General features: G+C 38.1%; 1 protein-coding gene across 4 annotated transcripts in view; it reads right to left on the reverse strand.

The window, feature by feature from the left end:
- The window catches only part of JAKMIP1 (janus kinase and microtubule interacting protein 1), a 122,534-nt gene that overhangs the window by 9,516 nt on the left and 93,087 nt on the right, over positions 1-19,931 (reverse strand). For all 4 annotated transcript variants that reach the window (XR_007889484.1, XR_007889483.1, XR_007889485.1 and 1 more), the window contains 4 exons: positions 19,412-19,477; positions 15,771-15,839; positions 13,264-13,341; positions 11,021-11,224 (listed from right to left, as the gene is read on the reverse strand). Coding sequence is in view for 1 of the 4 variants with exons in the window: in XM_051619567.1 (XP_051475527.1) it covers positions 11,021-11,224; positions 13,264-13,341; positions 15,771-15,839; positions 19,412-19,477 (417 nt within the window). In the remaining 3 variants the exon portion in view is untranslated. The remainder of the gene's footprint in view (positions 1-11,020; positions 11,225-13,263; positions 13,342-15,770; positions 15,840-19,411; positions 19,478-19,931) is intronic.

Genomic DNA, 19,931 nt, shown 5'->3' on the forward strand with positions numbered 1-19,931 from the left:
CATTATCTTGATCACACAAAAACAATTTCCAATATCTGACTTTAAAAAAATACATGTAAGTGACATGCAAGAGTTCTAATTTTAGCACAGAAAACTATTTTCTAGAAGCAGCAAGAGATGTTCCTCAGTTAAAGTTTATATTAAACTACCAAGAAGGAAATTACACAAAAATTACACATACTAATTAAGATTGAAGGCAGGACTGCTTGATGTTCAGTATAAGTATTTCCATCGTTACCTACTGCTCCTTTTATTTGCAAGAATTAGCAATCATGAACCTGGAGACTCACTCTCAGGTTTTCAGCACTTGATTAGATGCTTCCAATGAATTTTGATTTGTTTATGTTTGAAAAAGCTTAACTGTGACAACAAATCACACAGATCTATTTTATTATTAAGAAATTCTACCTGTTTTCATGCTTCAGGGCAGAAATTGATGATCAGTAAGCCAAGCTTTTCCTACATTGTCATATAGAGTTACAGATAATCTAAAATCAGCACAGTGATTATGTTTCCTTTAAAACCCCTGGCACTGGTCACAGTCAGAGCAAGGATTAGGGGAAAAGTGGAGCAGTGTTGTGCTGGGTTCTAGAAATTCCTGCATTCCTGTGGTTAATAGCTGTCCCTCAGTCACATGAGTGCACCTTTTGGGAACCGACAGGATTCATTAGAATACCACTGTGCTGTCAAATCATGGGAATGTACAAAGGAATTACTGTGGGCAAACAAAGACCCACAGTTTGACAAAAATAGTGCAATGAGACTGTAACAATGAAAGAGAAGAGTGTAAACATCAGGGATGTGGATTCTTAGTGCTGTCCACCCCAACCACGTTCAAAACCAACCTGCCAAAAACAATTAATATTAATTTGTAATTAATTTCATTACAATAGCAAATAAAACCCCACAGAACTTTAGGACGATGAGCAGGTAGATTTATGAATACTCCCTGTTACTGCCTTCACCCACATACAGCTCTCTGGAGTTTTGGAAAGAGGGTTGGAGAAGCATCCATTACAGTATGGCAGGCACTTGCTTGATAAATGATCCTTCCACTAGCAATGAAGTTTCGCTGCCACTTCTGAGTATGTGCTTGCAAGCAGTCAGAAAGCTGAAAGGGCTCTACTGCTGTACTGAGCAGGAGATGGCTCTGCTGGCCAAGCCATGGCTGGAACTGCCACTTCAGCTCTGTCAGCCATGCGGCTCAGCTGTGAAAACCACTTGCATTTCCAGGCAGCTACAGAACAAAGATGCTAAAGATGCACAACATGGGCCTTACTTATTACTTAACTGCAATTTGAACAGAGTTTTACATAATAGTTTTTTTCTTAACAGTAGTTATTTATACATTATACATACAAAGGCAGGTGGCACAGCTATAACTCTGATGGACAGCCTAAGTGTGCTAATCATTAGGTAAGAGAGAGAGCATCCAGAAAGTTAAAGCAACTAAAGTATATATTTCCTTGGGAATTCAGCAGTGCCAAGAGAAGCATGTGACTGCAAGTCTGCAAAAGCACCTCAACTGTGGCACCACTGACCCATCACCCAGCAGAGCTGTGAAAGGGAAGGTTACCGTCTGTTATTTCCAATTGCATAAGTGATGTTCACTGGCTGCAGTGATCGTACACTCCCCCTCATCTTCAAACTGATGCTTAAAGAGCTTCCAAACACAAAGGGCTGTCATATGGCCCAAAAGTGGGAAATTAAATATTTTTCTCAGTGGAAAATGCTCATAATCCTAATTTCACCTCGCAATGGGAAGGCTGTCCTTCCAAGAAACAGGATACATTCATTGAAGTGCAATTACCCGCTTAAGCAATTACTTCACTTTGGTAAATCTGGATGGCACGTGCCTTTAGTGTGTATCTTCCAGTATTTGTAGGGAATTTAAGACAGTCAGTTCTTCCTTTCTGAGGTAACAGAGGGCTGAAACACCAAGATGGCACTACACAACATTTTCACTCCCAGTAGTTCTGACCTTCCTCCAAAAGGGGAGTCTCCAAGTTTGCATGAAGCATTGCTCTATAGGTAGCACCTGAGCTGGCCTAGGCAGGACCATTTCAGACATCTCTGCAGCTACAGCTCAGTTTTCCATACAGATCCTGGAGATAATGGCTGTTTTCCAAACACACGCAAGCTCAGTAAAAGGCTAGATAATCCTAGATGCAAATTCACTCTTTTCAAGAATCCCTTATACAAAGGTGCAAAAAAGGGATGATACAGTTTTAAAAATGGAATTAAGGGCAATGGACCCCCTGAAGGCCATTCAACTCAGAGGCCAGGTCCAATTGAATGGTATTAACACATTGCTAGTGGAGAACCAGTTGTGTACTGATTTCAAAAGGGAAATTTCTGCAGTTTTTAGCATCAACTAGATCCTGTGGCTACACTGAAACTTCAAGATTGCTAGTCACATTTCTGGGACATCTGAGGAATCAAGGTTTAGGTGAAATGCAAGCAGCACGATGATGGATATGTGCCTGGAAATATCACTCTACTTTTACTAAGAGAAATTCCAATAACACAAGCTTGGAAAACTCATCTTGCATTATAGAGCACAGAAGCACAAATAATGAAGCTGATAGTGGAAATGATAATATTTCACTTCCACTACTTAACATCATTGAAAGATTTAGCCAAAATGCAAAAATTGCTCTATTAAAAAAAAAAAAAAAGAAAAGAAAAAAAAGGAAACAGGAAAGCTAATTGCATTCTCACGGAGTACACATGAGGTATATATGCCCAACTTGTGTTACATCAGCAATCCATCTACATTAAGTACTATTTCCATTAATATAGTACCCATAGTAACGGAGCACTGAAATAAATGGAAATCCTTTCACCGAGCTCAGTGAGACCTGGATTGCAGCCTCAGAGATATCCTTCTCCTGCTGGAGGTAATAAATCAGTCCAGTAATGATTTACCATCATTTTGAGAGTTTGGCATGGGAGGTACTTCAGCATTACGAAGAAAGAAAATTTGTCTGAGATGATATGAAGTGTCTTCCTAGACTAAGATGCTAGGTCCAAAATCTTCCCCACCAACCAACCAACCAACCAACCAGACAACCAACCAACCAGACAACCAACCATGTTCTTATTTCCTCATTTGTTTTAGTTTTTCCTTCATGATACCTCAAATTCTGATGAGAAATGGACCAGGTTTCTGTACAAATACACGGTCTCTTACACTGTTTTTTTCACCCGATCTCCCAGATACTTTTTTAGTGGTAAACACAGAATTTGAGATTTTTGATGCTTTCTGTTTGTTGGATAGTGATGTGGCTAGATGAAGTGGACTTCTTTATCCAAGCCTTTTGTCATCTCCAATTCATTCAGCACCTTGCACGGCTTCAAATATTGAAGAAGTTCTGCTAAAAGGGGAAAATGCTACCAGGAAAGGAACTTACGTGACAAATTTAATTTGCCAGAAAAGGATGATTTCATCATCCTTTGCATAGGTGTCAAGCTGCAGAACTGATGCTCTTATTCCCTAGAAAACTACCATAGTAAAGAGCCCATCTAGACAAATATGCTGTTTTACTGAGGGCAACATCAAGAAGATCAGTTTAGCTGGCTGCCAAATATACTCCTTGCCATGCTACTATAGTTGTGAAAACACTCAAATGTACTAATCAGGGGGTTTAGAAATCACCTTAACAGTGTCTGGGACACACTCTTATTGGATTGGATTTACATTCATCAGCAAATCCAAGAAAACAATTTGATAATTTTAGCACAAAGCAGACAAAGAAGGATTTGCTAAGCTGCTTAGAGCCTCAGCTCTGAAATGTTGGAAAGGTTCAGGATGATGCATATTTACTAGTTAGGCACCACGGATGGACTCTGTCAGACACAAACGGTGTTTTGAACCCTTGAAGCCAGCTTGTGATCAAGAATGTGTCTCATTCTGGAGACAAACTTACCAAGGGAAATAATTTTTCAATCTGACAGAGGGAGGAATCAATATTGTTTCATTATGTCATTATTTTAAGCAGCTTCTCCACACTATTAAGACACAGGTATGTAAGATCTTTAATAACGGGAACAGCATAACTATGTTACATGTGTAAATTGAAAGAATGATGAATACAAGCTGATTTGATTTTAGCTATTACTCAAATCCATAAGCTGATGGATAAAATTCCTTAATGAAAATAAATATATTATTTTATTGATTTATTTTTTTTTTAATCTAATGCATTAAAATGTTTAAAAGCATCTACTGTGTTTGCAACACAATTTGCATAGGTAATTTCTACATCTGTTTAATCAAGCTGTTGTATTTGCTACTGTAAAAGTTCTGGATTCAGAAATCCAAATGTTCTTTTAAGTCCCATATTCCTAGAATGAGATTTTGCACAGCAGTCATAAAGAAGCAGGCAAGCACACTGAAACAGAATTAGCTTAAGCTGGTTTAGCTGCCAATTTGTTTTACTTTGTGAATGAGAACTTAATATAAAATTCAGCCATCTGAATATGAGAATAATAGATAATTTTGGATACCTCTCTGATTCTCACCAAGGTCTTTCTCTACCTAGCAGGTAAAAATTTCATTCCTGTGTTTTGTAGTCTCAACCATGATAATCCAATTACTAGTTACCGAAGCAGAATTGTTCATGTTAATCTTTATTATGCATTTGTAGTGTCTTTGTTTGTTGTCCTGAGGAGAATGAACCTTTTAGCAGCTGCACTGATGCACTTCTTAGTATGAAAGTTAATATGTATTCAATCACACTGGTCTTAGTAGTAAATTAGTTAATTTTATTAATTCTTCTATCTTAAGATAATTAGTATTTGTTATAAGCTGATATTGAATGTGTACATGAAGATATGGATTAATATTTACTCATAAACTTGATTTATTCTTTTTGACACAGATTTTGAATTTATGCTATAGTAAAACTACATAATTGATTTATATCTTATAGAAGAATATCAACAGTCCTATTGCTTTTCATTAGGGAAAAACAATAATGAAAGCCACATTAGCCTAATATATACACAGAATGGCTACTGTAAATCTATGTGAGCTCAGAAGACAAAACACATTCAGCACCTTAAAACTGACTCTTTTACAGCCTAGACTCATTAACTGGGGGGGGGGAAGGTTCCATGTAAGTAATGATCTTTATATATTTATATATACACATACATACATATAAATTGTGCTTATGAAAACACATTTAATTTTTACTTTTATAACAAGTTTCACAAGTTTTAGGCTTGCCTTTCCTCAGCTTCCACTGGCCTTTCCTAAGAAATGCAAGGTGTTTAGAATTTCAGATGAGAGGATTTCAGCATTCAAACTTCAGATAAGAGTTTTCTTGATTCTAATATTACATTAAGGCATACAGTTGCTCTTAACTTGAGTGCAACCTCAATCACACCTTGTTTAGGATGAAGGGAGCAGAACTTTCAGCTATATTTTGTAGGTATCAGTCCTGCTGCCCTCACTTAATAAGACAAATAGCATCAATAAGGCAATCAGCTAAGCAGGCATGGTTTGATCTGAAGCCTGAATATACAGGAAACATTGTAAGACCAAGATATAGAAATTGCCACAATTTACTCTCATCTGCCATGCATGCAATTTGTGGGAAATTGTGACATTGTCATTATAGCAACAATGATGTTTTGAAAGACTCAACATTCACTCCTGCATGGCAAATCAATACCACAGGTCAGCTATGATTAACCTAGTCATGATCTGCTTGGTGAATATAGATTACATTTAAACAGCTATAAGATTAGGTGCCATTAAGAGAATTCATTAATATAAAATATGCATTATCAACAGCAATCTATTATGTGTTGAACAGCAAAGCACAAAACTGGAGGCATTAGTAATTGCTATAAACAAACAGAAAACGTCACTGATTGCCCTTTGCATTCCTCTTCATCTATAGTATGTAAATAGCTAGGGATGAACTTTGCCAGCACCTTAATGCTTCAGATTTAAAATAATGACAGTAAATCAGATAACTTCTATATAGATTTGGCTGTAAAGTGATCTGAGCCTTATCCCAATTATTATTAAGTAACCTTAGCAGTAACGCTTTTACCTACTTTCTGACTTGAGCAACAAAGCTGTGAGTTTTTGATGAAGCCAGCCTCTCTGGCACAAGATAACAAGTCAGAGGAGGTGTTGTCATTAATTTGTCCTCTCTGACACAAGGCAATGTGCCAAAGAGGACAAATTTAAGACACCACCTCCCCATGCCTGTCAATGACGTACACTGAGCATAGCATCTTCCCTTTCTCTCTCTCCCTCCCCCAAGTACCCTACCAGTTAAACACTAAAACTTAATAACTGTTCTTGGGTGAAAAATAGATGGTGTATTGACCATAACAAATTACATGGCAAAGGGGAGCTGAACAGCTGCTGGATTTATCCAAGCTTTACCTGAACTTCTGTAGTATATCAAGTGGCAAGTCTCAGGTTCCTACTTCACATTGGCAATAGATGCATTAACAAATTATTTTTTTTTTATTAATGCTTTCAGATAAAAAAACAAACAAAAAATAGTATTCTAAATGGCTGAGCCAATGGGATCTTACAGACATAATGACATTCAATCCTATGGATTTGTAAACCAACTGCTCTCCCAATGTGAAAAAATGTCCTGCCCATGAGTGAGCAGAGAGAACCCATGGAGGAATGGCATCCACTATGGCTTTGACTGAGCTATAAGCAGTAAGAACTTGGCTCTTCAGGTCAGGCAAAAGAAAAAAAAAAGGAACAAAGAAACTTAGGGAAGTAAATTAGTTTGTGTTTCTTGATTTCAAGCTATGTTTATATTTTGACATTTCAGAATGAAAAAGGACATGACTGCTTCTGGCTTTTCCTTGGTGCTCATGAAAAAAGTGCCTGAGGAACCACATTCACAGTGAATCCTTCTCTGTGGCAGTGACTTATAGAGGTCAGTTTTGAGTTATAACTGTTTTGTCTTAAAGGATTGTCTTATGTCTTCTTCTAGGCAAATGTTCAAATAAAGTAGTAATTTCTGCCTTTATTACCAATAAATAATAAAACCTGGTCATAGGAGTAAAAGCTATAGTTTAAAGAGAACACAGATACAGTATTTCCAGCTATATTCCAGCTATTCAGAGCTGCAAGTTGGATACCTTCAGCATTCCACAGAAGTGTTAATTCAGGTCTAGATTTGAAGTGTGGTTTGTTTTATTCTGAGGAACTGAGCTGCACCCAAGAATATTCTAACTCAAGTTAGAATAAAACATCCCCAGCTTTGTACCACACTACGATGCAACTCAGAGAATAAAATGCTTCACACTTTTTGATGGCACAATGAACTAAAACATCTTTTCTATTTCTTCTTTCTCACAATTTATACAAAGATAAGACTGCTCTGTAAAATTATCGGATTACACTAGTAAAATCTATCTATCAGATTCTGATTGGCAGCAACCATTTTTGGAAATTATGTGTGTCAGCCTGCTGTCCTTCAAGGATCTTCTAGCTTTGTTTTGTATTTAAGATAAATTAAATGAAATTAGAATAAATTCTGTTTCTATTATAAAATTTATTTTCTATGTTTCAATACTACCAACAGTGCAATTTAAATTAAACTATCCTAATTTAAATCCTGGTTCTGATCACTTTCTGCAGTTTCTTACTCCAGAGGTAGCTACAGTCAAACCAAGAGGTAAATTTCAAATTCTATCCAATTTGGTTTATATAAGGCACAATTTGACTTTTAAGCATTTATTAATCTCAGCAGTTAGGCATTCTTACCATGATGCTGTGTGGACTTTTTGTGTTGGTTTTTTGGATGCAGGTGGTTCTTTTTTCGGGGGAATAAAGGGGGGGTTTGATTTTGCTTAATTAAGAAGCTGATGTAACTACTTCAGAAACAGATGCTCCATTTGAAATATCTTTTTCTCAGAGATGGTTTTTATAGCTACACCTTTTTTTCTGTCTCTAGAAATGGCTCAGCATGTTTTATAAATATATATAAAAATATAAAATTTCCCTATTTATCAGAACCTGCTAGTAATGATCTTATTTTCCAAAATGCACAAGAGTCATGCCACTGCACTGACTAGAGCACAAGTGTTACTTTTAAACTAATATTAACTAGATACTGATTTATGAAAGCTTGTAATAACAGTGTAGCACAATAGTGCACTTTTTAAGGCAATATATGCAGGAACAGCAGTTGAACTGCACATACCCTATGGCTAGAAGCAAATATCACAAGCTGCTCATGACAGATTTTTAATTAACATATTTTGCCTCCTCCAAATAGAGAGGATTATGTAAATCAAAGCACCTTCTCTGACTTAAAGGGAGTACTGTCTACGTGCTTCAGCTGAGGGTCTGTCCCCTAGACCTGCATGTTCCACTCTGGGTTTAATAAAAGCATTATATGCCTTAGCAAGCAGATCTAATCACACAGTCTGTCTAAATTGGCTCCACAGAGGCCTGGTTTCCTTAATACACAATGGATATACATGAATGGTTCCATTTATACACTAATGAACAATAATGGGGGGCTATACATGCCCAAGATGAGCAGAGCTACCAATATAAAACAGGGCCTGACATCCTAAAATACATTTATTTCACTGGAACAAAGTCAGTACCCAGTGGCTAACAACTAAGGCTTTATATTGGACAAAGAAGTACACATAAAGCAGCTCAGGCTCACATTTGGACAACAGGTTACCCAGTTTCTTATGCACATCTCTGTTCTTATCAGACAGTACGTTACCAAGAAAAAACTTGTACTTGCTCTGTAAAACCAGTATCTCCCAAGCTAAATCCCCAATGGCCCTGCATGATGCAGTTCTCCTGTAATGAAACCCTGCAGACTCCCCTGAAGCATTCATCACATGCTTTGCCACTTCTGCATCCTGCGCTTTGGTCAAGGATCATTTACATGCAGAATCAGAGAACTCAGCTTCTCCTCCATCATCAGATCTTCTTGGACTCCCATTCATTATGTCTAACACAGAAACTCTGACTCAGAAAAGGTTGCAACCAGTCTGCCAGGATAAGCAGAGCTGTTCTTTTGAAGCCCTTGTATCAGAGGCAAAACAGAAGTTAACGGAAGCAAAAAAACAGGCCTCCTGGAAGTGATCAAATTTCCAGAGTTACAGAGAATCTGAAGTCTTTAAAACATGGTTTTTGTTTCAGGGGAAGTTTGAGAGTGTCTGCAAAAAGAGCATTCTGTAGTAAGTCCTGCAGGTATCATTCTTCATAACCTCCACTTCAGCAGAGTAAGAAGGATGGTGCACACTGTAAAGGCACTGCAGACTGTACGAATATGACCAGGTCTAGACTACAGTTTTGCTAAAATAAAGCGGAATGGATGTTTGCTAATGCCACAATGCGAACAGGAGAAAAGAGGGGATTAATTTAATGTAGCATCTAGGGATGCTAGCTGCTCTGTAGAGCAACTTCATCCATACCTTAGGATTCTGTCAACACAGAGATACTCTCATTTCTGTAGCATTTCAACTTCTGTCATTTTCTAGTGTACGTGAATGCAATTCTATAAGAATTAGCCCTGTGACACTACTGATCCGTGCCAGGGTTATTTGTTTGCTTCTTTTTAAGTTGTTGATGTTTACATACAACGCCCAGGTTATCTGTGTTGACCCCTGGTCCCATAAGGACCCAAAAACACAACCTCCAGGAAGAAAGCAACTGAGAAGAAGAAACTGAGGAAAGGATATAGAATACAAACTGTTAATCTCCCATACCCTTGGCAAATTATAGAATCACAGAATGGTTAAGGTTGGAAGAGTTCTTAAAGATCATCAGGTTCCAATCTCCCTGCCATAAGCAGGGACACCTCACACTAGACCAGACTGCACAAAGCCTCATGCAACTTGGCCTTAAACACCTCCAGGGAGGGGCTTCCACAACCTCCCTAGGCAACCCATTCCTACACCTTACTACCCTCATGGTGAAGAATTTCCTCCTGATGTCTAACCTCTTTCAGTTTAAAACCATTACCCCTTGTCCTGTTGCTGCCTTCTCTGGTGAAAAGCCCCTCTCCAGCTTTCCTGTAGCCCCTTCAGGTACTGGAAGGCTGCTATAAGGTCCCTCCAGAGTCTTCTCTTCTCCAGGCTGAACAGCCCAGACTCCCTCAGCCTGTCTTCAATAGCAGAGGGGCTCCAGCCCTTTGATCATTATGCAAGCTTAATTTAGAAGCTCTGTCCAGGTGCTCCCCCAAAAATACACTCCGAAAAGGGTCACATATAGGTCCTAGCCAATACTCCTTTAAACAGATTCAAATTACAGGCCTGGTAGAAGCAAAAGACCAAACTGTATCTACTCTGATGATATTACTTAGGTGTAGAAGCATCAGTCAATATACACCATTATTCCTTCTTGTTAAATGTCATTGATCTCACCTGCCAGGAACCTGCCTGAATTCAAGTTGTCAGTATCTGTCCCTAAAGAAGTGGCTTAGACAGACAAGGCTTTCCTAAACTAATTTCAAGGCATGAAGGCTTGAAAACTGCCTCTTAAAAGTTTTCCTATGGCTTCCTCTCTTTGTTTTTGTGGGTTGTTGCTGTTTGGTTTTTGTTGTTGTTGTTTTATTTTAAAAGAGTTCATACATAGCTAGAAGAAATAAAAGGGGGAAAATAAAAAAAAATTATTCCTGTAACTACCACTTTCGCCCTTCCTCTTACGTACAAGTGCTATACCCGTACAATGCTCCATTCCAGCTTTCGCTAATTTAGATCTTAAACTTGCAACAAGCTCCTAAGGAGTCAGTCCTGTGGAAGGCTGTGTGGCTGTACACACATGAAACAGATGATGCAACAGGACCTTGTAGTGAGACAGTGACTCATTTTGTGTGTGTACCATGCCCACCACAACCAGATCCTAACACTGCCCGTCTCCTTGACGTGGGAGCAGCACACAGAACAGACTAAGTGTAACTCAATGAGGTGACAGTGAAGGGATGCTGCTGCATGGGCAGTGGCGGCAACCACAGAGGTAACACCAACAAGGGGGAGGGGAGAGAACCAGGGTTACCTGCTGGGCCTGCTGCAGCAGCTCCATTCGCTCGTGCAAGATCTGGCTGTCAAACTCCCGGCTCTGCCTCAGGATCTGCCGCCGCACCTTCTCCACTGCAGCTCGCAAATCCTCCCGCTGGGCTTCCGTCAGCGACTCGCTTGCCCGCCTTCCCGGATCCTGCTGCAGGGCATTGTACAGCGTGGCTTCCAGCTCCTGGATTTTCTAATGCAACCCAAATCACATACAGACAGGCTGCCATTTGAATCCAGCAAGCAAACGACCCACCAACAGCTAGAGAAGACTAGCAAGCGAAGCCTTAGGCAGGAGGGGAGGACAGACACAGACAGGTAGACAGAAAGCAGCAGTCGTGAGCAGTGAGGAGCATTCCACACAGAGTGCACGTAGCGTCCTGGCATGGACTTACACCCAGGCAATGCTTCCCATTCTAGTAAATTATTAATTTCTTCTGTTTAAGAAAGATTCAGATGATAGGTCTGTGCTCAATACGTAACAAAATCTGCAGCCTCTGATACTGAACATCACAAAATTAAGGCAAATTAACAGACGATTTTCAACTGCAAGTGAATTGCTAAGCCATGTTATTAAAAAAATAGTCCACAGGACTGTGAACAACAGAACTCTTCCTGACTCCTTCTCTCTGGTCCTGCTGTCCTGCCATCTATTGCTCAAAGTCTATGTCACAGAATCACAGAATCCTAGGGCTTGGAAGGGACCTCAGAAGATCATCTAGTCCAACCCCCTTGCCAGAGCAGGGTCACCCAGAGCACATCACACAGGAAGGCGTCCAGGCGGGTTTTGAATGTCTCCAGCGAAGGAGACTCCACAACCTCTCTGGGCAGCCTGTTCCAGTGCTCTGTCACTCTCACAGTAAAGAAGTTTTTTCTGATGTTTACGTGTAACCTCCTATGTTCCAGTTTGCCCCCATTGCCCCTTGTCCCATCACTAGACATCACTGAAAAAAGCCTGGCTCCGTCCTCCTGACAGTTGCCCTTAACATATTTGTAAACATTTATGAGGTCGCCCCTCAGTCTCCTCTTCTCCAAGCTAAAGAGACCCAGTTCCCTCAGCCTTTCCTCTGTGCCGGACTCTTTCAAGCAGTTCCCTGTTCTTCTTGAACTGAGGGACCCAGACTGTCACTGGTTTAATTCCAAGTTACTATAAGCAATGAAGAGATGAATATTTGTATACTTGCATACATTAATCCCCCATCAGTCTCTTGCCATTTGCCAGATTCATAACCAGATTCTCACGCACTAGTCAAAACTGCAGTGCTTTGCAAAGCTCAGAGCCCAGGAGAAATGGGCATTCATAAGGAGAATTTTATTCCCAAGACTGAAGAAAGAAAGGAATTATGGCAGTGTTTCCCCGATTACTGGAGTTAGCATGATCCTATCAAAAAGCAGCATCCAGCCTGACAACATTTGGATCAAGAGTATCTGACAAACCTTCAGCCCTCATAACACCTTTGTGAGGTATGTAATTCTATCCATATTAGTGATGCAAACAGCTGCACAGAGAGGTTAAATGGTTTGCCCAAGGTCACAGTGCTAGAAATAAAGCCTGCTTGCTTTTATCTCTCTTACCTGCTCTGAGCACTAGAGCTTGCTTCTTTTCTGTAAACATTTTACCCATAAGAAATATTTACAATGTAAAATAAATCTTCAGGCCATTATATTTTGATTCCCTGAAGTCCCACTATTAACAAAGTTGGGTGTGCAATTTTACTGATTCCTAGATAATTCTTAACTGTTGCTTAGCCTCAAAGAAGGCAAAGGTGCATCTTCCCTTTTGAAAACTAGGAAAGGTATGGTTGGATAGGACAGCACAGGAAGGAATTGTACAGGAAGAACAGGCATTTCCAACTTGGGATATGTTTGCAGCAGTAATATTTACAAACACTTCGGGAAAAGCAAAATTCAAAGAGTTCTAGAGTAATTTCTGGTGTATTTTATCAGTGAAAATTTTGTGCATACATAGACCTGCTCTTCCCATTCCAGAAGTACCAACAAGATGTTTACATATTTTAGAATGAGAAATATAATGCAAAAACATTATACTTCTGAATACTATAATCCATTTACTAAGTCTCCATTTAAGTAGTATTTGATTTTCTAGCCCGGCAGAAAACCAAATCACTGGCAAAAGAACCCTATTTTAAGATAAAATTAACACAAACACACACACAAGCATTTTATCAAATTTGTTCAAACATGAAAATTTAATGACTCTTTTTTTCCTACCATGTATGCCTGGTCCAGAGCTTGCTTCCTGTAGTCGAGTTCTTCCTCTAAATAACCCTTCTGTTTACTGAACAGGTCCTGAGCAATCATAAAAACAAGAGAGTGTTTATTCTTTGTCCTAATTAATGAATAATCATAAAAGTCAACACTTTTATGTGAGTTTTCTACTTCAAAGAAAAAAAAAATCGATAGCAAATTACCACATTCATCCTAAGGATATTTGGATTATCACGTTTACAATATTAGCACTTAAAATGTATATCATATTAACAAGTTGTACCTATGAAGCATAGACCTCAACATCATTGTACAGACCTGCCTTGACCTGACACAAATGCACACAAAGGCTGGAAGGTGAATGAGAACGTGTGTGCATCTGGTCCAACAGTTGTTACTCACACAGAGTAGGCCAAGGGAGGAAAGAGAGAAACACGAGAGGACAATTCCCTGCTTCTCTGAAAATATCCAGTGTGCAGCCCTGATGAAACAATGGCAAAACCATTCTGTCAGCTGTCAGTGCATCCCTGGCATAGAATTTGCCTAAGCATGAACTACTATGATGGATTTTCACTCCAAATATCTGGTTTAAAACAATTCTGATGAGCAAATTAATGCTTGGGAGGGGCTCAGAGGGTAAAGTGACTACAGATGACCTCTCACTTATTAAGGACAATTCATAATTGGTGACAGCAGCATCATACAAGACGAATATTAGAGGACTCAAAGGACTAAGTTGATATTTGCTCTCTGTATAAGAATGATAATATCTGTTATTCAGGGTTTTTTGTAAACTTGGAGTTCTTTTAATTACCTATTAAGTAATATTGAAAGTAGAACCAAAGTTTAAGTCAGACTTCGATCTTGGGGCAGGAAATCAGTTACCCACAGATGGGCATCTATTGCTATTATAGCCATTTTAGAGTATGCTAGTTCAGAAGAGTCCTGGACCTCTGCTGGTTCAGAAGAGTAGTGGTCTCCTACTGGTGCTGCTGGACATATTTCTTAACCCCTTGTGGACATCTCCAGAACTCTGTAGAATGTAATATGGCAGTAGACACAATGTTTATGCAACTGAATCCCACATGGACTACTCAAGTGGCAATTTCTTCTTATGAGGGTTACAGCAACAGCTACATAGCTGTTGTACAAGGTGCAATACCACACACTGTGTAATGCGCCTACAAGTGTCTGAGACCAGACTTGCCCAAAACTATAGTCAGAGATACCAACACGTTCCAGAATAGTAATGGCAGCTGCTCCAATCATGTTGCTTCTGCAAAAACTATTGTGAAAGTTGGTCACTAAAGGCAAGAGGGAAATAAACAAGAAGAGGATCTCAAATTCTTATCATGGGTTCTAAGGACAACTAAACTAGTGCTCAGCCCTTCTGAAAGTGTCATGCTAGAATAGTATTTCTAAACTCATTTCACAATTGAGTCAATTATTGGCAGTGCAGACTCCCAGATTGCCATGCTAAACAAATAGATACAGGGCTATCCAGAGTAAGACTTGAAATCATCACATACAGTAAATGGGAAGGTAACAAACCAAGTTAGGTAGAAACCATTGTTTTCCAGTTCATTTTGTAAAATAATCTAGTATTTGTGGGCATTTTCACTCTCCAAAACCTTTGCATTTTTCCGTAACAGGAGTTAAAAATAAAGACATACCAAATACACAAATTAAAATTTAAAAACCCCCTACATTGAGGTAGGATAGGCTGCACTCAACATGGAATACAATTTGAGCACTTCTTTTTTTATTGTGGCCCAAATACACATTTATTCACTGGCCCTGGGGAAATCTCTTAACCTCCCTGTCTCAGTTTCCCATCAGGATGAATGCAATGCTGATCATTTATCTACCTGTAAAAGGTATGGCAAGGATTAACCAGTGCTTAATAAAGCCATTTGAGGATAAGAAACACAATATGCACGGTAAGCCAATAAAACCAAACACTGATTCCAAAACACTTTGTTCAACATACAGAAAAAATGAGGTCAGTATAGCACTGGGTTTGCTATACAAGGCAGAACTGCTTTTGAGAAAATTGTCTTTAAGCATAAGGACCTTGGGGCAAGAAATGTCATGTGGAATAAGAGATCTTTAGAACTTGTCCAGAAGCTGACTACCAGAGAGCAAAGGAATATGTTTGAAAATTCTACTAAATGACCCCAAGATTAAAAAGACAATGCTGCTGCCAGACAAATTAGTACACAGAGAAAGTACAAATGCAGTTTCACACTGTTTGCTTAATATGCTCTATAAGGTTATGTCATTGTGTCCTAATTTGTACATATTTTTCTATTTCTGTTCTATATAAATTTGATAGTTCCCTCCCACTCCAAAGAATACAAGCAATGCAACCTCTTGCCTATTTTACCATGAAGTAATCTCTCATAAGCAGAGAAAGGCAAAAAAAAAAACAGTCTGTGATGAAGTTTCTGCATATTCCCTTGAGTTTAGTTTTAGCTAAATGAATTGTATTTTCAGTTATTGCTCCTTACCTTTTCATTCTCAAGGTCCAACATCTTCTGTGTCAGTGCAGCTTCTGTCCCCTCTATCTGTTTTAACCACTGCATGAACATAGCAGTGTGAAGAGCAAAAATTAAAAAAAAAAAAAGAAAAAAAACAAACAACAGAGCTTTTGCAAACTTTTTACTGAACATTTTCCAAGCTTGTTGCTAACACTCCCAAATATATGCTTCCCCCTTAGTCTCTACTCATTTTGAAGTTACATGTGAATGAACAGGTTGTGAAAACATAGGGAAAATGGAGGACTGCAGAAACATTAAAAAATAACAAGTGGAGGCTGTTTTCCTTCAATAAATTAAAGGGGTTTTCGCCCTGTAAGGTTCAAGGTAGAAAATAAACTTGTGTGAAGAATGCAAAACTAACCTGGATCTTTCCAACTTGACATACCCAATGCTTGTTGGCCTGATTTGCAAAAACCATAATATGTTTTCAGGGCACCAGTCCTGCATTTTTCAAGGTGGCAATTTGAAAAAAAGACAAGGTAGCAAACTCAGTCCTTTATTTTACCCAGTTTGCTGCACCCTTCCCAAAAAGAGGCTCACTTCTGAAACATCAGTAATATAAAGGGAACAATAAAACAGACAGACATATGGAAGTTCATGCAGTTTCTACCATGAATCCCTGAACATTCTGGTGATAAACAAAACAATCACACTTAAGAATGGCCATTGCGTTCCAAAAGTAAAATTACATAGGGATTGAAGGTTCTTGCTTAATTACTAACCATCACCAGAATTATATTAGCATTTCAGTGTGTGTATTGGAATTGACGGGAATGCTCAGTTCTGAATTGTTTTATTACATTTCCTTATTCATCTACAAAAAGATCAATGGCTAGCTTACAGATAGTTGAGTTTAGATTAATGCTGCTTTTTGTAGCACCAGCTTCCATTAAGACCGGCTGCAGCTTTGCCACTGATAATTATCGCTTTCCTCAAATGCTTTGCTTAGTAACACTAGATTACTCCTATTTACTTAAATTCTTTTGGTAAGCAATACACATCAACTTTTTAAATTTAGGGTTTTGATGAGTTCACTGAAGCTCAGAGTCAAAGGAATTAATGACATACTCATTTTTTTCCCAAAGACAGATAGAAAATCTGCAAATGTAAGTTTACAGCTAAGCAAAATGTAAATTCATTAATTCAGCCTTTTGGACCTTTCACTATTTAAGAGACTGGTGCATAAAAATGGAAACTTGCTTTATGTACTTAGTAAGCTTAGCTTTGCACAGAGCTGAAAAAGTAAACAGGAACATCATATTCCCCAGTGATTCTATTCTCACCATCTTCATTTTCGTCATTCTGAAGGTGATAGACTGAAGATACTCCTAAGGAAAGCCTCACCACTGCTAAAGGATTTGGCAAGACAGTGAGCATTTTGAACTTTTCAAATCACTAGAAACAGGAAGTTTTCAGCATCCGTCAGAGCTACTCTCAATATTTGCCAATGAAGGATTATATGCAAATATTAGAGGTCTACTTTTTTTTTGAAGGTATGAATAATTTGCCAAACTAAAGGTTAATTCTGATCTTCCTATGCCTGTGAGCCTTTCTGGAACCAAGAGGCACAGAAGAGACCAGCATATATTTAGGACTCATATTCAGTTGTAGCAATCAAAACCTTCCTTGCCTGGCAAGGAAATTATGGCTATATGTTAATTTCTTGTAATTAAGGAACTATAAGAATGTATATGGGAAGCTGTCTGGCCCCTATTTAGAGAGACATCTGAGATGGTTACATTACACTAGAGAAGGCAGTAGAGTTGCTTTAAATTTCCTTTAATCTCAGTTCAATATATGCACCCAATAGAACTTAGGTTAAAACAATCATCCAATCTTACTTAATAGATTTTGTCTGATTTTGTCTATGCTGTAGAACTCAACGTTACAAAACATGGTTTCATGTTTGGTTTTTTTAAGGACAGCACAAGACTATTTTCTGTTACTTTTTGTCTTAGCAAACTTAGAACACGGATAGTGCCTTCTGTTATGGAGAAAACCAGAGTGACTTGATTAGCCTGTACCTCAAATGTGCACCATGAAAAACAGAAAAAAAATTCATGTTTCCTAGAGTGCCCTTTTGATTCAATTTGCTATTGGCTTGTATTTATTAGGTTACTGAGAGGCACTTCACTAAAATTACATAAAATTGATAGAGTCCACAGATAATACAAACTACTTTCACCTCATTCTTTAAAAGCAGTCTATTTAATTACAGAAGATAAAAATCAAATCTCCATCTTTCTGATGGAGTGTTCAATTTCTGTCAAAACCAGATTATGTGGTAAAACCACAAAAAAACCCAAACACAACAAACAAACAAACAAAAAAAACCAAACAAAAAAACCCCTCACTATTAAGGTGAAGTAGAAACTGGCATAAATTTTGTCAAAAAATAAAATAAATTAAACTACGGACTACCTTAAGCAGAAATAAATACAAAATTCTCCATTGTAGTTGTATGTTTCTATTCATCTAAGGAATGACTTCAGTTGACAAAGCTTCCAGTCCCTTATTGCTGTGATCAGTTGCTAGTGGAAACATTTTAGAGATAACAAAGTATATGATCTGTTCTGAACCATTCTGACACATATTAAACACATTCACTGATTCCAGTCGCCATTTCTGCACAAGCACTCATTTACTTGATCATTAATAACTCAATCCAGTCCCTAAAGTTTGGCCAGTTTTGCTCTCTACCTTAACCTTGTGTATTGAGGTTCTTCCACTTTCCATACTGGATGTAAAGGGCTATGATCATCACCTCCTCTTTCTAATGCTGTAGTGCAATGAAAAGCATAAGGGTTATAGCGTTTTTTCTCATTTTTATTTTGCTTATAGCAATTACTCACCTAAATCAGTGATTATTAAATTACCTAATTAAGATTATCTACATTAAGATATTTAGGTAAGTCGATTATCAAAATAATACAATTTAAAATAACTACTACAAAATGCTCCAATTCTAAAGTACTGATTGTGAATTTCAAACATGCATCTAGGAGAGATTCAGTAGAAACCTATGAAAAGGACAGACAAAGCTTCTTCATAGAAAGAGGCAAGTCTTAGTTCTAAATGTCATCATTATTCATATACAGATTACATTCTCTCTGTGACTGAAAGAGTAAAGAACTAGCCCTGCAGAACTGAGTGGCCCGACTGATTACCTGTCTTGTACAACCTACTTTTTTTGCTATCTATGCTCAGCAATTTATGAAGGAAAGGACGACAGACCACTCAGAGCTTTTTCAGTCATACACAGAGACGGGTCCAAAATGGACCATGGTGATACGACTTCCAGAATACACTGTTCCCAGAGAGCTGAGGACATTGGCACTTCTGAGAATGAAGTCTCTTTAATTAAGTGGCTGTTTAGTACATTTTTCTAAGGGAGTATCTCCAAAGCCCATTTTTATTTTTAAATTTGGTTTATTTTATAAGTTTGACTTTACCTCAAGACACCACAATCCCAACAAAGTAATGTAAGGATGAAAACATGCTCCAATTCAGACAACTTCAACAGAAAAGCCATGCTTCCCTGGCAAAGCAATGTGGTATCACAGAAGACATGGTCAGTCCTTAGGCAGAGAAAAATCTTTACTGAATTCTACCTTTTCACAGAGGGAAAGTACAGTCACAGCTTGGATTATTGCAACCTGTTCTTCATTTCTCAAATTCTAAAATACAAAAAGATGCATTTTATATTGGATTGGAAATCCATCCTTCAACACAAGCGATAAATTTTAAGTGTACTTTAAAGAAAAGTCAGCTATAAAATTTAGCATTTTATAAACATGACTAGGAAGGATCCCATGATTGAAAGTATTGAAAGCTAAACCAAGGGTATTTAGTCTGTGTTTCAGCACACCACTCCCACAACACTTTTGCAGCAGTTCATTATTCAATGAAAATTAAGTGACTGCTGTCATTCAACCAAGATCAAATCCCATCTTGTGAAAACACACTTTTCACTAGCATCAATTTAACTTAAAGATTTGCTTTTAAGTTTGTAAGAGTAGTACGTAACCATTCATAATGTTCATACAAATATAGGCATATAAAAATCACTCTGTGCCTTTTCTTGAATGCTGTAAGGAAAAAAAAAATATATTTTTAAAATAAGAAAAAAAC

The sequence above is a fragment of the Apus apus genome, chromosome 4, assembly GCF_020740795.1.
Source record: "Apus apus isolate bApuApu2 chromosome 4, bApuApu2.pri.cur, whole genome shotgun sequence".
NCBI classification, from domain to species: Eukaryota; Metazoa; Chordata; class Aves; order Apodiformes; family Apodidae; genus Apus; species Apus apus.